Source organism: Haemorhous mexicanus, chromosome 5 (assembly GCF_027477595.1).
Source record: "Haemorhous mexicanus isolate bHaeMex1 chromosome 5, bHaeMex1.pri, whole genome shotgun sequence".
NCBI classification, from domain to species: domain Eukaryota; kingdom Metazoa; phylum Chordata; class Aves; order Passeriformes; family Fringillidae; genus Haemorhous; species Haemorhous mexicanus.
In genome coordinates, this window is record NC_082345.1 from 27,032,994 (window position 1) to 27,052,804 (window position 19,811).

The following is a 19,811-nucleotide window of genomic DNA, read 5'->3' on the forward strand; positions in this document are numbered from 1 at the left end:
CTAGGGCTGGGAAACAGAATGCAAACAGCTCAGGCAGTGAGGACTAAGCAAATCCACATTTCCTGTCTGCATTTTCCTTCTAACTCAGTTCTGGGGGGTTCTCCCACTGCCATGTGGATCCCTCTGCCCTGGAGGGACAAGTTGTGTCAGTATGGCCACCACCAGGCCTTCTGCCTGGTCCCTGTGCAGGTGCAGAGCCAGGGCTGCAGGCAGCCACCCCTCCAGGAGCAGTCCCGCAGCAGTCCAGTCAGGAACACGCATCCAGAGAGTGCATGTATGGAAGAGGGAAGCATTTGAGGGTTAAATCCCACATAGGACAATGTTGGTGACTGCAAAAAAATAGACAACAAACCACCAAGAGAATGAATATAAAGGAGAAGGACAGTGACCAAAATCCAAGACATTGCTTTTGAAAGGATGGTAGCTCATTGCCTTTAGGAACAGTCTTTGACAATTGGGAGAGAGTTTGTCTCGTTTTAATTGGGACTAACCATATTCACAGCAGTTGTCACATACCACCTAGTCTGCCTCCCTGCCTTTTCAATTTGGCAGTCTTCTCTTTTCCTCTGCATGTCCCAGAGATTTGAAAAATGATCCATTCTTCAGAGCATCCCTGGTAATTTGGACCACAGTGCTATGCTTCTTTTGAGACTGATGCCTTTCAAAGCTGCAGCTTTTCTTCCTGCAGCAGCTCCTGACAACCCTCTATAACATATAGCCTTAAGAGGGGAAAACAGGTCTGAGGAGATACACTTTTACTAGGAGGAAAGACATTAGAGATGGCACTAAAATCAACAGAAAACAGATTATTTCAAGCAAAGAAGGTAGCTTAGCCCTTTTTATGAAGTGCAGGACTATACTGTCACTAAACTCACTTTGGAAAGTGACCTGGAGATCTCTTAATGCACTTGTAGGTAAGATGTATCTGCATACACAGATCAGTAAATATTACTAATTAAACATGGAGATGCAATATGTGTTCTGTCCTGCACCATCTTTGCTGTCTTTTTTGTTTTCCTAAGAACACTCCCACCTTTTTAGCAAGACTTAACTCGAGATCTGCGTTGCTACATTGTTTTTGCTGCCAGATAAGGAAAGATAAATCCAGACCACATGATTGCTGGCTGTATGGCTTTACCCTATTGGCAACCACCTCCCCCTGGTGACATCAGCTGAGGTGGAGAGACTACAATTTAAACTACAGCAGCCACTTAAAGTGAAAATGAATGTTAACATCTCTCTGGTATGCGTATGCCCCAGTCTGCGTGTTTGATCAATGTCCTGGTTTCTTACTAGGAACATCCTATTGGAGATGTTGCCATACACATTTAGGAATTAGGGTTAGAATGGATGCTTCTATTAATAAGAAATCTTGCAAATTCTGCTTTGAAAAGAGCTATTTTCTTGAAGGTGAAAAGTACTTTCTCAAGCACCCAACTCCCATTTTCAAAATAGTCCTTTGCAATAGTCCTGAATATGGAGCAACAGGACAGAAACCTGAATTTGTGCAGCTGCAATTTATAGCAACAGAGATGCCCCAAAACCAAGCAGCATCTGGGGAAAGGGGCACTTCAGTGAAATGGAATCTTTCCATGTAGGTAATGAGAGGTGTTAAAGGGTGTTTACGTCAGGGAGGGCATTCTTCTTCTTCAAACTTACCTTTATTGTCTGTGCAACTTTCAGGCTCAGCCTGACGCTGCAAATATTTAGGCATGTGCATAAATCAGGGCACAAGTGGTACATGTCTTCCAAATATTAATCCAAATCCAAACATTAAAATTATTCCAACACATCCAATGACAGCATCATCTTGTTCTTACTGCAGGTCCCTACTTTATGTTTAAGTCTATTTGGAGAACGCCAGACACCACAGCCGAGCCCAGCAAGCACTGGGTCTCAGGAAAAAGATGTATGCACACAGCAAGATGGGTACAATGGAGCCAGACCAGAACGGTGCTCTGGGGCCCAAGTACTTATGAGAGGTAGAGTACAGATATTGCTCGCCTGTATCTATGCAAAAGAATGGTCTTTTAGTGCTTCTACAAACTCCTCTTTCCCACATCCAAGGAGCGGCACAGTGTACAAATGGATTTAGAAGGGGTGGCTCTGCAGAGGGGTCGCATCTCCAGGGACCTGCAAAGCTGGGTGAAATTTCAAGACCTGCAGTTGTCCTGCTGGGGAGTACATTGCCCTGTTTCCATATCATGGAGAATACTACTACTGACCTTGTCGGGAAGGTACAGACAGAGGAAGCTCCCAGAACCAGCTCCCGTGCCTGTCGTCTCCATCCTTGCAACAGAACGAGCAAGGCTTGGGCAGCTCTGGCAGCATCTTTAAATCCATGTTGATTGTAACTATTGTAAACTCAAATCGCACGCCGTAAAGTGCGCGTCCTGTCTCCAGCAATTCCATGTTCCTTTTTAAAAAAAACACCTGGACTGCGGGAGAACAAAGGGCTACAGCGGCAACACCGCCGGGCCCACCTCGTCCTGCCTCGATTACGATGGGCGAAAACAAGTAACAAGTTTATTGAGGGCTGAAACCCCTCATGTAAAGAAGGCGGGGAGGCAAACCGCACGGCATTGCAGCGAGGCGCCGTGCCGAGAGCGATGAGGTAACTTCGGCGCGGCCCCGCCCTTGATGCCGCCCTCAGGGGCGCGCTCACGTGACCGCGACCACGTGACCGCGCCCTCAGCCGCCCCCCTCCCCCCCCCGCACCTGCCGGCGCCGTGGGGGAGGGCGGTGCGGTGGGGGCGTGGCCATGAGATGACCCCTCCCAGCGCCCCCGCCCCTCTGGCCCTCCCCTGCCCCGCCCTGCCGCGCACGCGCGCGGAGCAGGACGGGTCGATTCACGCATCCAAAATGGCGGCCGCAATGGATGTGGACGCCCCCAGCGGCACCAACAGCGGCGCCGGCAAGAAGCGCTTCGAAGTGAAGAAAGTGAGGCCCCGCGGGCGTGCTCCTCCGGCAGCTCCCGGAGGGACGGGGGAGGGCTGGGGCCGGGCTGGTGCCAGCGAGCGGGACGGAGAAGGGGGCGACTTCCCGCTCCCTTTACGGAGCCGGGCGCCCGGTTCCGCACCGGAGCGGTGGGAGGGGCGGCGCGAGGCCTGTGGGGAGTCCTGGCGTGCGTCCTAGCCAATGGCTGAGGCGGGCCGCCGCACGTGCAGCGCGAACTGGCCAGTCAGCGGGCGCGGCTGGCGGGGGCGGGAGCAGGGGCGCCGACGGGGCCGTGCCGGCCGGGGGATGCCCTGGTCGGGGCTCCGCCGCTCGCTCCCCTCTGGCGCTGCCGCCCCGGCGGGCCTCGGCTACTGCGCACCCGGAGCCTCTGGGGAGCTCGGGCCGGCGAGCAGCCCCGGAATGCTTCCGCCTCCCCATCACCCCCGGCCGCTGCGGCCCGGCCGCCCGGGCTGCCCCGTGTGCTGCGTAAAATACTTTCTGCAAATGACTGTGGCTGACTTTTTTTTCTTCTTCTTATTTAAATCGAGCCATAGCTACGTGCTAATGTGCAAACGTCCTCATGCTACCCTGGCTTTGCCTCCTCGCTCAGAGCAGCCATAATATCGCTCTCCTGTCCAGTTCCACCAGTTTGTCAGCTGGGTCACAGTGATGGTCCGAGGCTCTTCGCGACGGTGTAGAGAAGCAGGGTTAGATTGTGTGGGTTTGTACTAAGGTATAATTTGAGGAAATTGACCCCTAGACTGAATATCAGTTAACATTTCCAGTGATTCCTGCTTGTAGATGTGTTTGAAATGCAGTTGCCATCAGTGATGATGGAAACCACTGGATCTGTGCAGAAGGAATTGTTAGGAGACATAATTGCTTGTCCTTTGGAAACAGGGACAAAAATAATGAGAGTGGTAGGAAGTGGCACCGTTTATGTGTCAGTGGCAGTCCTCCTCCCTGGCAAGGTACCAAGACATTTGTTGCATGTTGCTCAGCACAGGTGAGTGGGCCATCAGAGTAGACCATAATGGGACAAGCGATTAAGTACTGGAGAGTATGGAAGAGATAAGGGTGCTGAGAACTTTTATCTCAGCTGCCTTGAAGTATGGATGAAGTCCATGAGAGATGAATGGAAGGCCAGAAGGCCAGCTAGACTTGAATTTAGAAGACTGTGAAGAAAAATGAGATCACTACTGGTGCATGTCCTAAAAGATCTAGTAGTATTGTGACTACTTTTTATATCAATACTTGGAACTCAGTGTTCCTTCTTTAGTGTCCCAAACTGAGGGAAAGCAATGAAAACATTGAAATGGAAATGGAGCACAGTAGAGAAGATTTACTATAGTACAGTCAGTGCAAATATATACTGAGAAATTGTAAGGGGGAAAAAAATCTATACTACTTAAGTAGTAAATTAAGATTATCCTGATTACCGCTGGATTGCTTTGGATGCTAAAGGCAGGTCCATTTATTTAATGAGTTTACAGAAGACCTGATTATAGGTTTTGTCTGGAAGAATAAAAAGGTACTATATTTTTCTGCATAATTTGCCCTAAAATCCTCAAACCCTTACCCTGAAGTAGCATGGGACAGTCCTATTACTTTTCTATATGTATAAAGTAAGTTTTTTGAAAGGTTGATTTGGTAACACTTTGAAATTTTTCTATCCAGCCTTGCTGATAGGTTGTTACTTATTAACCTTTTGTAGGGAAGATTATTCAGGAGTCAATGGAGAGTAGCATTATAGATTTAGTTCTTGACCCCAGCTGCTCTGAAGGGTGATTACTAGAACTGCCACAAATAATGGGAATTCCTCTTAACAAAAATGGCATCTGAATTGGTCTTTCTCCAAGGGGCTGTCCTTTCTTTCTAGGATTTGGCATGATGCATTTTTGCATCATGGGATTCCATCGGATCTTGAATAGAAATCCAGATGTTTGCATTTGTTTCACAAAAAAAAAAAAAAAAGAAAAAGAAAAAGGCTTGGGGGAGACTGTGGGAGTTACCTGCTTTTTGAATTGGGAAGGAGACATTGTGTCTGGGAGGTTTGTGAGAGGAATGTACCACTGCTTCCTAGTAACCTGAACTCATGATGAGGAATTACTCTGGACTTCTAAGTTTAGTTTTTTCCTAAATATCCCAGCTTTTCTATTTCAAAAAGTACATGGCATCTTGAAGAATAGCGAGGATTTCTGTCCCGTGTAAACAGAATCACAACTGTTTTTCTTTTCTCCCCCTCTCTCCAGTGGAACGCCGTCGCTCTGTGGGCATGGGACATCGTGGTTGATAACTGTGCCATTTGCAGAAACCACATTATGGATCTGTGTAAGTAAATGGGGAGGGACACAGTTTGGACTTGTATGTGCTGAACAGCTGAAATTGCCCCAGCTGAGGATATAACTCAGCAAAGCTTTCAGTTAGTAACTAACTCTTCTGCTAATCTCTTATTTTATATAATGCTGAAGTCTTATAGTCTGTTTTTGTGACCTCTGTCACCATACTGCTTCTTCCTCACCCTTTTCTTGTGAAGGGTAGGATCTCTTGATGCCAGATCAACAGACACAATGCTGCTGAGTGTATTTTGAATACAAAGGAGAAAAAGAGTAATAATAAAGAGGAACTGAAATTATTCAGGGTTGACAGGCATTGCTTACAAAGAAAGGTATTATATGTCAGAGTTGGGGAGGTTGCTATGAGTGTCAACTTAATGACACTCATTAAGGTCAAGTCTTGTAACACTCTCTGTGTCTGTGTCTGGCAAGGAAAGGAATGGACTAGCAAATTAATTTGACTCCTCGTTCTATAAAGCCTACCTTGCCTAACTAACTTAGTACATGTTATAGTAGGGGGAATTTTGTAGCCAACTAGAAAATTATTTATTCACTTACAAAGGAGAGTAATCAAATGCCAAAATAAAAAGCAATACATTGTTAGTATTGGTTTGATTTTAATTTTTTTTTGTTTTTGCTGTATAATCTTGATGGTTCATTTCTATCATGAAATAAGTCTGTATGCATGAAGTCACTGTTTTCAGTCCCATAGAGTATCAATAATGAGTACAAACCCATTTTTTTTTTTCCTCAAAAATGACTAAGTACTGTTGACACCATAACTGTCCATCTTGTTTCAATCATGAGGGACAGAAGACCTTTTAGCCTACCTCGGATAGAAATTTGCCTATATTCTTAAAATGTGAGGTTGGTGTGTCTTGGTTTGGAAAGACAGGTGCCTGCTAAAGAAGCCATGAGCCTCCCCTGAAATGGAGAATGCAAACCCTCCCCACCCCTCTGAATTGCTATGAATTTTAAATTAAGGGGCTCTCAGGCAAAAAATATGGGAGCAGGAAATAACAGTTCTTTAATAGGGAAGGAAAAAAAAAATAAAAGGATAAAATAAAACAATGCAATGCACTAGAACAACACTGACAGAGTCAGAACTCAACCTGGCACCCCATTGGTCAGGGTGTTGGTAGCAGTCCAGTTGGAAAAGTGGCTGCAGTCCTCCTGAAGTGTCAGGTGTGGTTCTGTTGGAGCAGGGGGGTCCTGTAGAAAAGGGTGTGTTCTTCCTCCGCAGATCTGTGGAAGTAGAAGCAGCAGCTGTTCCTCTGGGGAATCCAGTGGAGAAAGCTGTGCTCGTGTCAGAACCTCCAGATTATATCTGGGTAGCAATGCTCAGCTCCTCCCTCTGGGCGGAGCATCTCCCAATGGGATGTTATAGTTCTTATCAGTCATGCAGTGACATTCAATAGCCTGTTATCAGCAGGTGTCCCCTGCCCAGGAAGGAGTGATTATGATCACTCAGGGAGAGAGATAAGGAGAATTGCCCACTTGTCACCAGACAACTGCCATACAGCTGGTAAGAGAATACATCTTGCCTTGCAAAAACATGGAGCATGGTGGAACCCCCCAAAACAAGCTCAGGTCCAAAGACAGTGCCTGGGCATGGCCTGTCCTGATCCCATTGGGATACTTTTGTTGCACTTTTGTTTTATGTGGACACCCTTGGAACTAATACTATTTTCAACTTCCTGTCAATAAGACTGTATGGAAATAAACCACTTCACAAAAATGAGACTTCAAGTATATAGGAACAGCTGCTGAAGGATGTACCTGATTTTTCTTCATATTTAAATAATAATTACAAAATTACTTTCAGAAGCTTTGTTTGGGTGGGTTTTTTTGTTTGGTTGGTTGGTGTTTTTTTAATGAAGAGAAAACACACCGTAACACACTGGTCTGAACATGGGTTAAGCAGGTTCACTTCTCTTCTTTGTATTTTGAGCCAGTTACTGCCTATCCATGCTTCAGTTTATTCTTGGTTATTAGACAGGGAATGATAACACTAAAAAGAGCGGGGATTATGAAATAAATTGAGGTTCTTTAATGTAAAGATTTCCTTTTGAAGTGTCTCTAACCTGTACTGTCTGGGAAAGAAGTTTCAAAAGAAGGTGGACACTAGACTACTGCTTAGTCTCTCAGGTTTATCATGCGTTAGAGAGAAAAGCATTTTGCCGACAGGCAAATGGAATTTCAAAGACTTATTAGAACATTAGTTGCATTTATAGAATTTACAAATGTATAGAATAAATATATAAAATCCTGTAATTCAAGATAATTATTCATGATAAGAGGGATATATTTTAAGATAGGAGATGCTGGTATGTTTCATTCTATCAATCTGCCTCAAAATTAATTGTACGTCCCATGACAGACCAAATACAGTCTCAGATATTTGCTTCTTTTTTTTTTTTTTTTATAAATAGCAAATAGGACATATGGGATGAAGGAGAGATGTGGAGGAGTTGGAAGGAGAATGGACAAATGCTATTTTTCAGTAATAAATTTTGTTTATCAGTTCTTTAAAAAAATATTTTTAAAAGCCCTACCAATATGTGTGGGGGGGTTGAGAGTATATAGGTAGATTAGGAAAAACAGTAAAGGAAAAAGGCATAGGTAATTTTTTTTCCTTTTTGAGTTGCTCAAGCATAACATGTTATTAATTGGTATGAGCAATGTTATGAGGAGCCTGGACTGCAAATGACAGACTAAAATTGACAGCATACAGAGTCGAAGGCATATCTAAATTGGTATTCCGAGATCAGTGTTGGCTCTGGATTTGCTTACTTCCTTGTTACAGATCATTAATGTTGTTAAAAAACCCTTTAATTAGATTTTCAGACATAAGATGTGAAGTGATGGCAAATTGAAAAAAAATTAATAGAATATGCAGAGAAGAACAACACAAGATTTGATTTGATAAAATGCAGGTTATAAATGTCTCCCACTCCTAGCGACGAAGAGAAACCTAGAATGGGAAAACACTAGAAGAGTGATAAGTGATGCCAGTCATGGTAATGAAAGTTTGTTAATGTTGTAAAGTCAGGCATCAATGCTAAGCTGTCATGCAGTTCTCCCCATGCATGTGCCTTATGACTTGGTAATAATGTGATTCAAAGGATCCCCCCTGCCCTCAGTTTGGTTTGTATTCAGTGAACAGAAGGAGTGAGTAGATTTTCAGTGTTTTGGCTTCATTCTTCTCTGGAAAGACAGGTTCTGCTTAGATTTTACTTTAGTCATTCTTCAAAGGCTGGCTCTCTGTTGCTGTCACTGCAACATGGGAAGCTGGGGAGTGTTAACAGTGTTTAGTATATTAGATTATCCTCTGGTCTAAAATGTGTAATGTCTTATTGTAGTAAGATGACCAGTATAGCTTTGAACTGTGCAAAATGTGCCATCAAAATTCTGTCCCTTTGCTTTGATGGTAACATGCCAAGTACCATGAATCCAGCTTCACAAAGATAGATATGCTGCATAGAATTCAGAGAAGAATCTCAGGATGTTTATTAGATGGAATGGGTTTGGATTTATTTCTTGATGTGTAAATATACAGGTGATTTCTGCAGTAGAAAATGCATAGGAAGTGGGCTGGTTCTTAAAATGCCAGGATTCAGAAGCTGCCATTCTATAAGATGCATTTCCACAACTCCCTGAGTTGAAATGCTTCCATTGCATCTTTCACAATTATTTACAGGTATTTCAGGTTTTAGCTGTTTCTTTCTGTCCTCACCTGCAGATACTCTGTCAAAAGCAAGGCAACAGAAGAAGAGTCATTCAGTATTCCTTCAGTACCTGTTACTATCTCACCCTTATGACTTCTTTTGGGTCAGCAGATGGTAAATAGCTTTCTTTCAAGAGCCAGGATCATCAGCTTTCATTCTAGGATGGAGATTGTCCATGTGTTTTATTTATTTTTATTTGTTGATATAGTGTCCTTTTCTGAAATTAAGCTAGTAGGAGACCAAAAAGTGGTCTCCTACTAGGGCTTTTGGGAGGCCCTTTTTTGGCAGTCAAAGGTAGAAGTGCTAGCAGTAGTCTCCAGTGTGTTTGATGAGGAAGCTAAACCCGGGTGTCTTGTTGGAAGGGCTTTTCATCACCACCAGAGAACTCCTCCTCAGCCACTTCCACAAAAGCTCATGTGTCTTAAACTTTTGGGACTATCATGCTTTAGGTTTGTCAATGAAAGTTTGAGTAACACTGAAATGAATGTCAGTGGTGTTTCTTTTCCTTACCTAAACCATCTTTCTTCCCTCTTACTCCCAGGCAAAATACAGAATCCTTTAAATCCTGAAAACTAAAAATTGTGTTCATGCAGCTCTAATGTTAGGGCCTCACAGAGGCAAAAAAATAAAAAAGACAAAATTACATTAAAAATGGGCTAGATGGACTTCATGTCTAATATGCCCAATATTTTGTTTCTAGAAGGGAAAGAGAAGAAACAAGATAAGCATATTGTGTGCTGGAGTATTTTCCTTGCTTTCAGCAGAGGCTTTCTTAATTAAACTTTTCTTACTTTTTGACTTTTTTTCCTTCCGATTAATTTCCTCATCTTTTCCTGCTATTCATCTTCTCACCATTATCTGTTACTGTACTGACAGTGACCAGATATTTAGAAGTTAACATACTATGCCCCATAACCATGAGTCCATACTGCAGTAACAGTAAAATTGTTGCAAAGATCTCAGGTGTAGAATTTTATACAAGTATCCAAAGTAATTGAAGTTCTTCAAAGGTCTTGAGCATCTTCCATATCCTTAATCAGATTTAGTTTTATTGCTGTATGTATTGAGAGATTTGGGAATTAAGACTGAAGTACTGGATTTTGTTTTCTTTTATAGGGAGGCAGGGATTGAGCTTTGGACTTCCTGCTGTGGTATATCTTTGATGTAAACCATATGATAAATACAGGTTCATTGAAATCTTGCAGAACAGCTGTTGCTACTGAGTTTCTTTAGACATCAGTCTTGTTTTGAGTAGTTCCTCGTGACCAAGGTTAATTGACATCTCTTGCATCTCAGAAAAAATGGGCCTTTCTTTTATTTTGTGCACCTCCACACCAGAAAAGTGTGAAAAATGGAGAAAGGGAGGAATAGGACAGAACAAATGGAGATCACATTTTTCAGCCAAATCTGTGGGATTTGAAAGTTTTTGAATCTTTAATTGGTGAATCAAATTCCTTTTCCTCTAAGCATATTCAAGCACACAAAGAGTGAACAGAGAATTGGAGCTAATTCAGACATCTTCTTTGCCAGGAAAAAAAAAATCTGCAAAACAAGAAAGCAGCAAGCCCATGTATTGAGTTCTAAGCTGATCATCTATCAGCAGATCTTTTTAAATCATTTGGGCTTGACTTCTAAAGAAGCCATCCTTTAGTAAGAAGTAAAATCTTATAGTCTTATAGGTTTGTGCTGCTGATGGTGAAGGAGTTGGAAAAATCTTTTTTTTTTCTGAAGTTTCTTCTTGAACTGGAGCAGAAGTGAATTGTTCAGGCCTTAGAATGGAGAACTGGCTTGTAGGATTTATTTTCTCAGTGTTGTTCATCTCTTCTCACTCTTTTTCATCTCCTTCATCTACACCATCTGACACAAAAGCCCAAAACATAACCCAAACTCATAAAAAGTTGGGGTTGGAGATCCTCCTGGGTACTCAGCTCCAAGGTATAAAAAGTCCAAACCATACTGTTTTTCCTATTTTGGATTTTTGGGATGTAATTACCTATCACAAGACTATAAGATAAAGATGGTCAAGCTCCAGCATTACATGAGCAAATTAATTTGCAAATAAAGTGCATAATGTCTGACAGGAACATACAAGAATTTGTATTGAGAGAAACCTGGGTAAGAAGTTTAAGTAAATGTACTGTCAACTCATCATCAAAAGATGTCTCTGTGAACACAAGAGGCAAAAATGAAACTCTTTATCCTTGAAATTTGGGAAAGAGACACGTTGCCAGCAGATGAGCTATGTGCTCTTGCCCTCTGGAACTTTGGAATACTAAAAAAGTAGAGGAAAGAGGAAATCAGGATTAAGAATGTTTTGATATGATACTTTTGGAAAAACAGTGCACATTAAACCACAGCTCTTGATACTTTCTGGTGTGTTAAATACCACAAAAGAGCTCCTCCTCCCCTGCCTACATTTGCTATTATGAAGGAATCTACCAGTTAGTACATGTGCACGTACATCTCCAAATGCTGTGTATATTTGTTCAATTTTTATTTCCACAGGCATAGAATGTCAAGCCAACCAAGCATCGGCTACCTCTGAGGAGTGCACAGTTGCATGGGGCGTCTGCAATGTAAGGAAAACTTCAGTTGTGGAGCTTGTGTGGGGTGATGCTATCCTCCTTTTTTGAAGACGTGGGACAGAATCAGTTCTGTAGCATGTTTCATATAATCCCCCAGAAATAAGAATTTTTAAGTCCATATGTTTGCTAGAATGTAGAAAGGAGAGAGATAAGAAAGTGAAAGATGGAGACATGTAATAAGACAAAGAAGCAAAGGGAGGAAGATAAGCCTTAATATATATATATATATATATATATATATATATATATATATATATATATATATATTTTTTTTTTTTTTTTTTTTTTTTTTTTTTTTTAAGGAATAATAGATCTTTCATTCTTAGCACGATTTTCCTGATCATGGTTTGCCTAGGAGTTATACCTTTTCCTTTGCCCTGCTAATAGGATCACTTGGATGTCAGCCTGTTTGATTTGTCTATGTGCAAGCTAATTCAAAGAGTCAGTGTGGGATAACCAGCTGATTTCCTTCCAGTTTTGGGGGAAGATCAAATCAATTGGTCCCACTAGCATGTTAACTCCAAATTTGAATACCTCTCAGCTAGCCTGGGCCTCAGTTGGAAAATAAACTATTCATAGTGGAATAACTTCCTGATCCTCAGTCCCATCTTTACTGTGCTGTGGGATTGAGTTACAACGTGATAATGCTGGAACAGGACCATAAGTGTTGCAATTCTGTCTGCAGAGGACAAGGGCAAATTTTTTAACCATGTCAGGATATTCTAATGTCAAAATTATGTTGTTGTGTGTGAGAGTGACCACAAGTGGAACGTTGGTTTTAAGTAGCTGTATGGGGTAAGAGAACAGTTGCCCTTATTAAATACATAAGTGAGATTTTTTTTCTAATTTTGCAAATTCCTTTTTATTCAGGCTCTGGTATCTCCTGCAAACTGACAGAAACTTTCCTTCAGCATGTATACATTCCTGCTACTCACTCTGAAATCCTGTCTTTTCTTTCTGATTGTGCTTCTTATCAGCATCTGCTCTGCCAATTTTGGCAGCTGCTAAACTCTGCACTCCCTCCTTCATCAGAAGTCAGTCAGTTGCCACTGTATGCACTGTGGAACAGGCTCCCTGCTGTCATTTCAATAATGTTTCCTCTTCTCTGAAAATGTGGATCAATCCCTTGGTGTTTGTCAGCTAATTGACTGATCAGTTGTCCCCACCTTTGCCTGCAAACTCTTGCTACTCTCTTCTTACTGTGATGTTTTCAGTGGTAGTTTTTGCATTGGGGTGCATTCATACACTCTGAAATGATGTGATCTGAACTTTGTTTTCCAGCATGCTTTCCACTTCCACTGCATCTCTCGCTGGCTCAAAACTCGCCAAGTATGTCCGCTGGACAACCGGGAATGGGAGTTCCAAAAGTACGTATTCTGCACAGATTGCAAGATGAAAAGTCCACTTTTCCTGTAAATATAAATGATCAGTGTCAGATTGCTGTGTCTGAGGGCATGGTGGCTGTTCAGAGAGGTTCTTTCCTTAGTCACCTCGTTCTAAGTGAGCTCTGAAGGGAGTCCAAGCAGCTGTTGGCTATGTAGGAGCTGTTAAAAAGTAGTGATTTCTACTGACATTCTCTCTAAAGAACAGAGAGCAGAAGAGAAATGGAATTAGCTAGAAGTAGAGTCTCAGGTGAATACTGTACTGGTGCAAGAGCAATTTGGGTTTAGAGGATGACCTGAATTCAGCTGCTTGGGTTCCAAAGTGTTTCTGCTGAGGTGCCAGGGATCTTTTGGGTCCCTCTGTTATCTTGATGATTTGTTTTATAACCCTGATTGCCTCAGAGATTAATACAGCTGATTTCCTAGCATCTGGAAATCAAATGTCCATGTAGCCATTCCTGCAGCTTTGGCCCATTTATTTATAATTGCCGTATTGTTTGTTTTATAATGTTTTTTAAAGGCTTCCTGTCAAGAATAGTAGTATGAGATCCAAGAATGGCTTTTTGAGGGATAGTCATATTTTGAGAGGTAATTGTCCACTGAGAATAGTTAGGAAGTTTGCCTATCCCTTGCTTCATTCTGCACCGTTCATCTAGTAATCTTCTATTAACTGTAGATTGTCCCTCTCCCCACCCACTTTAAAAAAAAAAAAATTCTTGTCAGAGTTCAGACTAAAACAAAGCAAAAGTTATTAGAACTGTTGAGGATTGTGTTTGGGCTCTGCTAGACAGTTGTGCAAATCATCATTGATGTGACAACTGAAGTACCATAGTTTTGATATTAAGATTGTTTTCCTGAACACACAATGAAGACTGAGCCCATGTTGTCTGGCTAATCACTTCATATTGCACGGGCAGCATGATGAGAAACAGAGACATTAATTAATATTTTCTGATGTGTGCTCAATCTGGGGCTGTGACAAGTTTTTGCCTTGCTTTATGTCAGATATATTTGAAGTGGGATTCAGGGCAAAAGATAACTGATACTGAGATCTCTTGCACATGATGTTGTGGATTGCTCAGGCTCTCTTCTAACTGGTGTCTGGGTAGGAGAAGTGAAATGTAGAGAACTTCCTAAGACTTCCTTAACAGTATTTCACCCATTTATATGTTAATTATGCTGTGGTAGAATGAAAATAAATCCACCCAGACCAGCACTCCTATGAATTGTAATTTTTAAAAGAGCATTAACATATTATCTATTTGCAGGTATGGACACTAGAGAGATGGTCCCACGCTTCTTGTTATGTCATCGAACTCAGTTGTTCTTGTCACTATGGGTTTGTTTTAGTGACTTGGAAAGTCAGTAATGTATACGATTCTTCTTTCATGCTAATTTCTTCCTATTGTATACCATTGAATAAAGTTGTGCTGGAGCTTCCTGTCAAAGTTTTTTGTCTTGTGTTCAGGAGCGGGCAGTCAGAGCATGAGGGAGGAGAATTATCTGCAGAGAGGGGACTTAAACTAGGCTTAACTCTTTAGCTGGGAAGTACTTCTTTTTTGCCGTGCCAGGCTTTTGACTGTGAGTTTGGTTCTACTCCCACACAAATGAGAACCACACCTTTGGCTCACTGAGGTGGGTGCTAAGCTCCATTGTGTAGTGCAGTGGGTGCAGGACGTGGCCTGGCTAAGAGTAGTTTATGCAAATAGCTTTTTGTGTGGACAGGCTTTATTACAGCAGAGTTGAAATGATGATCTATACAACTAGGGGTTGTGTCATCATTAGAAACTATTGTCTCACTTCTACTCTTGAGTTTGACTAGACCACCTTCCCTGCAGAGCAAATTTTCACTAACTTCCCAGTTCCAGCTGTTTAGCTTTGGAGAACAGAAATGGGATGTCACTTTGTGTCAGTGTTCATAAAGCACTTTCATGTGTTGAGTGAAAGTAAACTCAGGAAATTCATGTGCTAGATTGGCTGGAAAGCTAAAAGTAAACAGTATATAAGCAAACCAATGCTTTAGTTGCTTTCTAGTGGTATTTTTCCCAGTTCAGGTCCAACTGGCCAAAAATCATTCCTTTGAAAACTACATAATGTTCTGTTTGGTGTTTCCTCCACCAAATGGCCTGGTATCCTCACTGCATCAGATTTTGCCCTCTGTGTCAACAGCCTCAGCAGATGCTGGGAACTGAAACAGCATCCAAGAAATTCATTCTGCTACAAAAGGCTGTCTCTTTATGTCAGCAGTGGCAGACATGGTTGATTTCTGTCCTTGGCTATTTATGATGCCATCTTTGGATGCCATTTTTTTGCTAGTTACTGAGGATGGGAAATTTGATAGCTGATGTTAAACATTAGTGTACTGTAGAGATAGGGGCTAAAGATGGCCACTGACAGAACCAAAACTCACAGGTTTTCTCTAATTGCTGGGGCTTTCTCTAATCTGCAGCAAGCAAATGTCAGGATTATTTTATCAGTTGGTGTCATTGCTCTGAAATGATATGGCTCGCTGTTTTCCACCCTTAAGAAGAAAACATGAGCAAGTAGGACTAGAAGAGTTTATAGCTAGACAGTTTATTTACCATGTTTCTTGGTAGAAAGCTTATCCTGGATTTGTCAGGTAGTTTTGGTGATGGAGGCAGGAAGGGAACAGAAGTGGAGGGGGAAGATGATCTCAACAGTGGTCAAAGTATTCACCCAGCAACAGGGTATCCAGGTTAAATGCCATTCCCTGAAATTTGAACTCCTAATGTCCTGTTGAGATGAGTGAAATTTCAGATGTCCCTGGTTTTGATTGTCCATTTTGTTTGCAGTATTAGGTTTTTCAGGACCTGGTACCCAGATGCTCACCAGTTTATATCCTTGAGAACTTTGTTTTGGGTTTTGGGTCCAGCTACATCCTTCTGATTCATCCCTCTTTCATCTGTGCATATTGCCCTGAGCATATTTGTTTTAGCTGGGGACAGAAACGTTTTCCTCTCCTCTGAGGCTCTGTGTGCATTTGCTTAAGGCTGTGCCTGCAGAAAGACAAGGGGTTTGGTATTTTTTATTGCCTTTTTTTTTTTTTTTAATGTACCCTCCAAATGGCTGGCTACAGGCACTCTCCCCTAAACACCCTTTGAAACTCTGCTCCTCTGCAGTGCATTAAACTCTGTTAAATTTGTTTCATATTGCTTTTGTAGTGTCTGTCCCAAACCTAGTTTTCCCAAATGGAAAAATACAGAGTGTAAAGCACCAATTGCTCACATGCCCAGGAAAGAAAATCCTTTTTCAGCTGCTGCCGGTTGCAGTGGCCCTGCTGCCGCTTCCCCTGCTGCACAGGTGATGGGCCATGGCTGCTGCAGCACAGGGCTGCTGGCAGCTCTGTTTTCTGTAGTGCATTAAGGCTTGTGTTTGGAGAGACAAGGAAAAGCTTCAGTGAGTGAGCTCAGACAGAAGCTGTGTGGCACAGGCAGCACCAGGTGAAGGTACAAGAGATGTCTTTTATCCAAGGGCACAAAGTGCCCCATTTCCCCAGGGAATGTTTGCTTGCTCGAGCTGGTCTCACTCTGTCCTAACTTACTGTTCAGCCTCTCCACCTCTGCTAGATGTGGGAGAAAGCCCATTTATTCCCACTGCTTTTTTTCCTGAAGCGACAATCATTTTTGACTACAGCTTCTGCTTTTTGCAAAATACAGAGAGCTTCTTGGGGAGGAAGGAGGAATAGGGCACATTTCTAAGTATGCTGTAGGGAAGATAGGTGCACAGGGGAGAAAAGACTATGTCAGTGCCATTTGCCCTTCCTATAAATGGAGAATGCATTTGAACTGTGGATTTAAAAAAATCAGGAGAGAATGACAGTTAAAACTGCAGAGAACAGTATATCGTGCAGCTGCCTGGCTTAGAGAAAAACAAATCACTGGTAGACCTGCTGTGGAGCAGAAGGTAATTTTGACTTTTCTGATTCTTTCTACAAGTCTGTCAGCTGAAGCAGGCTGCATTGCTGAGCAGGCCGTGGCAGAGAGCAGCCAAAATGACCAGACAGTGACTTCCTTCTCTGCCTTTCACAAAGGAGACAATGAGCTCCAGGTGCTGCGTGGCATTGGCTGTGCCTCGTGTGCTAAATCCCTCAGTGGTCTTGCTTTAAGATGCCAGAATCAGGACAATGTGATGCCAGGATGACACAGCACACTGGGCTGCATGGAAGTATGAGGTGATGGATGGGAATTTTCCTGTTTAAATCACTACAGACTGTACATTAAAAAAATGTCAGGCTGTCAGGAGTCTGCTGGTTGAAAAATGCCTGTTGTCTGAGAAAAATGGCTGAAGCCTCAACCAGTTTTCCAGGTTTGTAGCGACACTCTATGGAGTGAACTTCATCATCATGTCCTCCTGCCACAGTCAGATAAGGAGGGAGTATCTGTGGAGATGCAGCTGTTTGGGCTGGGATGAGGAAGCTTTGCAATTGCTTTGTGTGGTCTTGTACAAATACCCCTAGCAGGGGAGGCCCAGGAGGTGCTCCCACTTCTCTGTGGTCAGGTGTGATGGTGAAACCCCAACCACACGAGAAAATACACCTTTAAGTGTGGAGTTATTAGTGTGCAGGTAAGAAAGGGGCCTGCAGCTGTCAGCCTTCTCCCACCAACTCATAAAGAAACTCATGGCATGCCCAAATGGTCTGGGACCACATCAGCAGAGCTGATGTGAAGATGAGCTAAGCAGCACTGGTGGTGTGTGAGCTGCAGCAAAGCCTGTGCAGGCAGAGAGCTGAGCTTCCAGAAAGGAAGCACCCACTTGGGAAGATCTGCACTATTTCTAAAAAACTACCTCCTCCAAAGGCATCAGGGCAGAGAATGGCAATAACACCACTTCCCTGACTGACTCTGTCTTGAGTTTCATTCCTTGAGCTAAAAAGCAGCAGCCAGGAATGGGGGGGAAGATAACTTAGAGATGGGCAGAGGCAGAGACCAAGACTAAGTCTCTGTGTTGCTCCCATTGTCAGGCAGGCAAGGTGTTCTGGAAGATAGGGCCTACCCTTGATGAAGAACCCAAACTCATCCCTTTGTCACTATGGGGGTGATCCCAAATTGTATTTGGGCAGCAAGAATGTGGTGCTGTCATGGAACAGCAGAAAGGCACTTGCCTGTGAAGCATTGCACAGCCAGCACACTGCTGGCCCTTTCCTGGACTGCCATGAGCTCTCATTGTTGTGCCCTATGTCAGCTGCTTTGCTATCCAACAAGGGGATGAACTCCTTGGCACTGTAAGAGGAGACACTGGCACCCCAGGTTGCTCACCCGAGCCTGGGTGACAGCCATCACTGCCTAGAGATCCCCAGGCCATGGCTGGAGAAGAAGAGGAGGAGCTGACACTGCTGAGGGTATTTTCCTAATGCAGGTTCCTCTGGGGGCTGGAGGGGAAGAGGAGGATGGGAGTAGAGAAGCATCCTTTGTCTCCCTGCTTTGCTCACCACCTTCTCCCCACAAAACCTGTGGGAAGAGCAAGCTCTTCTTGCCTGCTTTTGCTTTTCCTCACAAGCTCTCTCTGCCAGTATTGCTACTGGGTTAATCTGCTGTGAGGAAAGCACACCATTCCCCTGCCACAGGCTCCATACATTGCTCAGTTTTCCTCCCCAGTGCAGCAGGCTTTGCAGTAAGCCTGTTATTGCTCGCCACAGGACAGCTTGGTGCATGGATAGTTTCCACATGCCCCTCACCCCACCACCACCCTCTCCCCATTCCCTGCTGCTCACTCTGGTCTGTTCTCTGCTCTCCTCTTTTATTTCCCCTCTCTCTGATATAGTTCCCATGGAGATCCAAGGTACCAGCGGTGCCCTTCCTCGGCAGTCTGAGGGAGGGTGTTAGTGGGGTGATTTTGGGTTCACCTGGGCTGACATTGCATTCAATCCCAGAAGTCAAGGTGTTGCAAGTTCTGTTTTGTTTCTCTGCTACTTGACTCCTTCACAACAACAGGGCATTGGCTTGTTCTTTCCCTTTTTTAGCAGCTTTCCAGCCTCTCTCCATTGGACACAGGAGGGATAGCTCGCCAGGTCTTCATATCCTGCCACACTCAGCAATGGTCCTGATTGTAAAAGAAAAAAAAAACAAACCAAAAGGCATTTGAGGTTTGATTTGAAAGTCCATTGGAAACTAGCACCAACTGATTTAGGAGAGGCCAAATCTGAGCATGGGAATGCACCACTGCCTGTTGCCTTGAAGAATTTACCCACTCCACTGCAGCAGCCTGGAATTTGCCTGTTTGCTGCCTTTTCTTTACATATGACTGTGAATATGGCTCCGACACCTGATTTCTTTGTCCTTGCATGAAATGTAAGTCCTGACCTCACTGCTCCAACATACAAACCAGGAACATAGCAGAGCAGTTTCCTCTGGAAAGGAATCAGATGTACCAGCATGGTAGGTATCAAAACTCAGGATGGGAATACAAAGTGCCAGTACTCTGATGGTGCCCTTGAGAATGTGTGCTTTTCTTCTGATTGTGCTGTTCTTACTCTCATGTCCTCTTCATCTTCCTGTGCTGGATCTCAAATGGATGCTTATTTGCTGGGAAGGGGATTAAAGGGAGTTTTCTTCTCTTGAGATGCAGCCTGCATAATATCCTTTTCATCCTCCTTCCTCTCCCATGTCCTAGAAGACACCATTTTCAATGCAAAAAGGGCATTCATCTTCTGTCCACTCACAGAGAGAAGTGATATGCTGTTGGAGCAGTCTCTTCATCACAGTTGTATTGGATGCATTGAAATTATTAATTCTGATATTTTAGACATGAAACATTATTATTTTCTAATGAAAAACATGGGCTTGGATGTTTTGTGTGCTCCTCCCCCTCCCACCCTTCCCCAAA

At 43.2% G+C, this 19,811-nt stretch overlaps 1 protein-coding gene and 1 long non-coding RNA gene across 4 annotated transcripts in view; one reads left to right on the top strand and one right to left on the bottom strand.

Annotated features, from left to right (window-relative positions):
- Positions 1 to 2,799: 2,799 nt before the first annotated feature.
- On the top strand, positions 2,800 to 14,416 carry RBX1 (ring-box 1). Its single transcript, XM_059846512.1, has 5 exons — positions 2,800 to 2,940; positions 5,190 to 5,268; positions 11,507 to 11,577; positions 12,868 to 12,953; positions 14,237 to 14,416. Exons 1-5 carry the CDS (start codon positions 2,863 to 2,865, stop codon positions 14,247 to 14,249), a joined length of 327 nt encoding a protein of 108 aa, XP_059702495.1. The 5' UTR covers positions 2,800 to 2,862; the 3' UTR covers positions 14,250 to 14,416.
- Positions 12,882 to 19,811, bottom strand: part of LOC132327365 (uncharacterized) — a 29,564-nt gene continuing 22,634 nt past the window's right edge. For 2 of the 3 annotated variants that reach the window (XR_009486522.1, XR_009486523.1), the window contains 2 exons: positions 18,700 to 19,028; positions 12,882 to 12,996 (listed from right to left, as the gene is read on the bottom strand). This is a non-coding gene — a long non-coding RNA (uncharacterized LOC132327365). The remainder of the gene's footprint in view (positions 12,997 to 18,699; positions 19,029 to 19,811) is intronic. The other variant, XR_009486524.1, reaches the window with a different exon arrangement.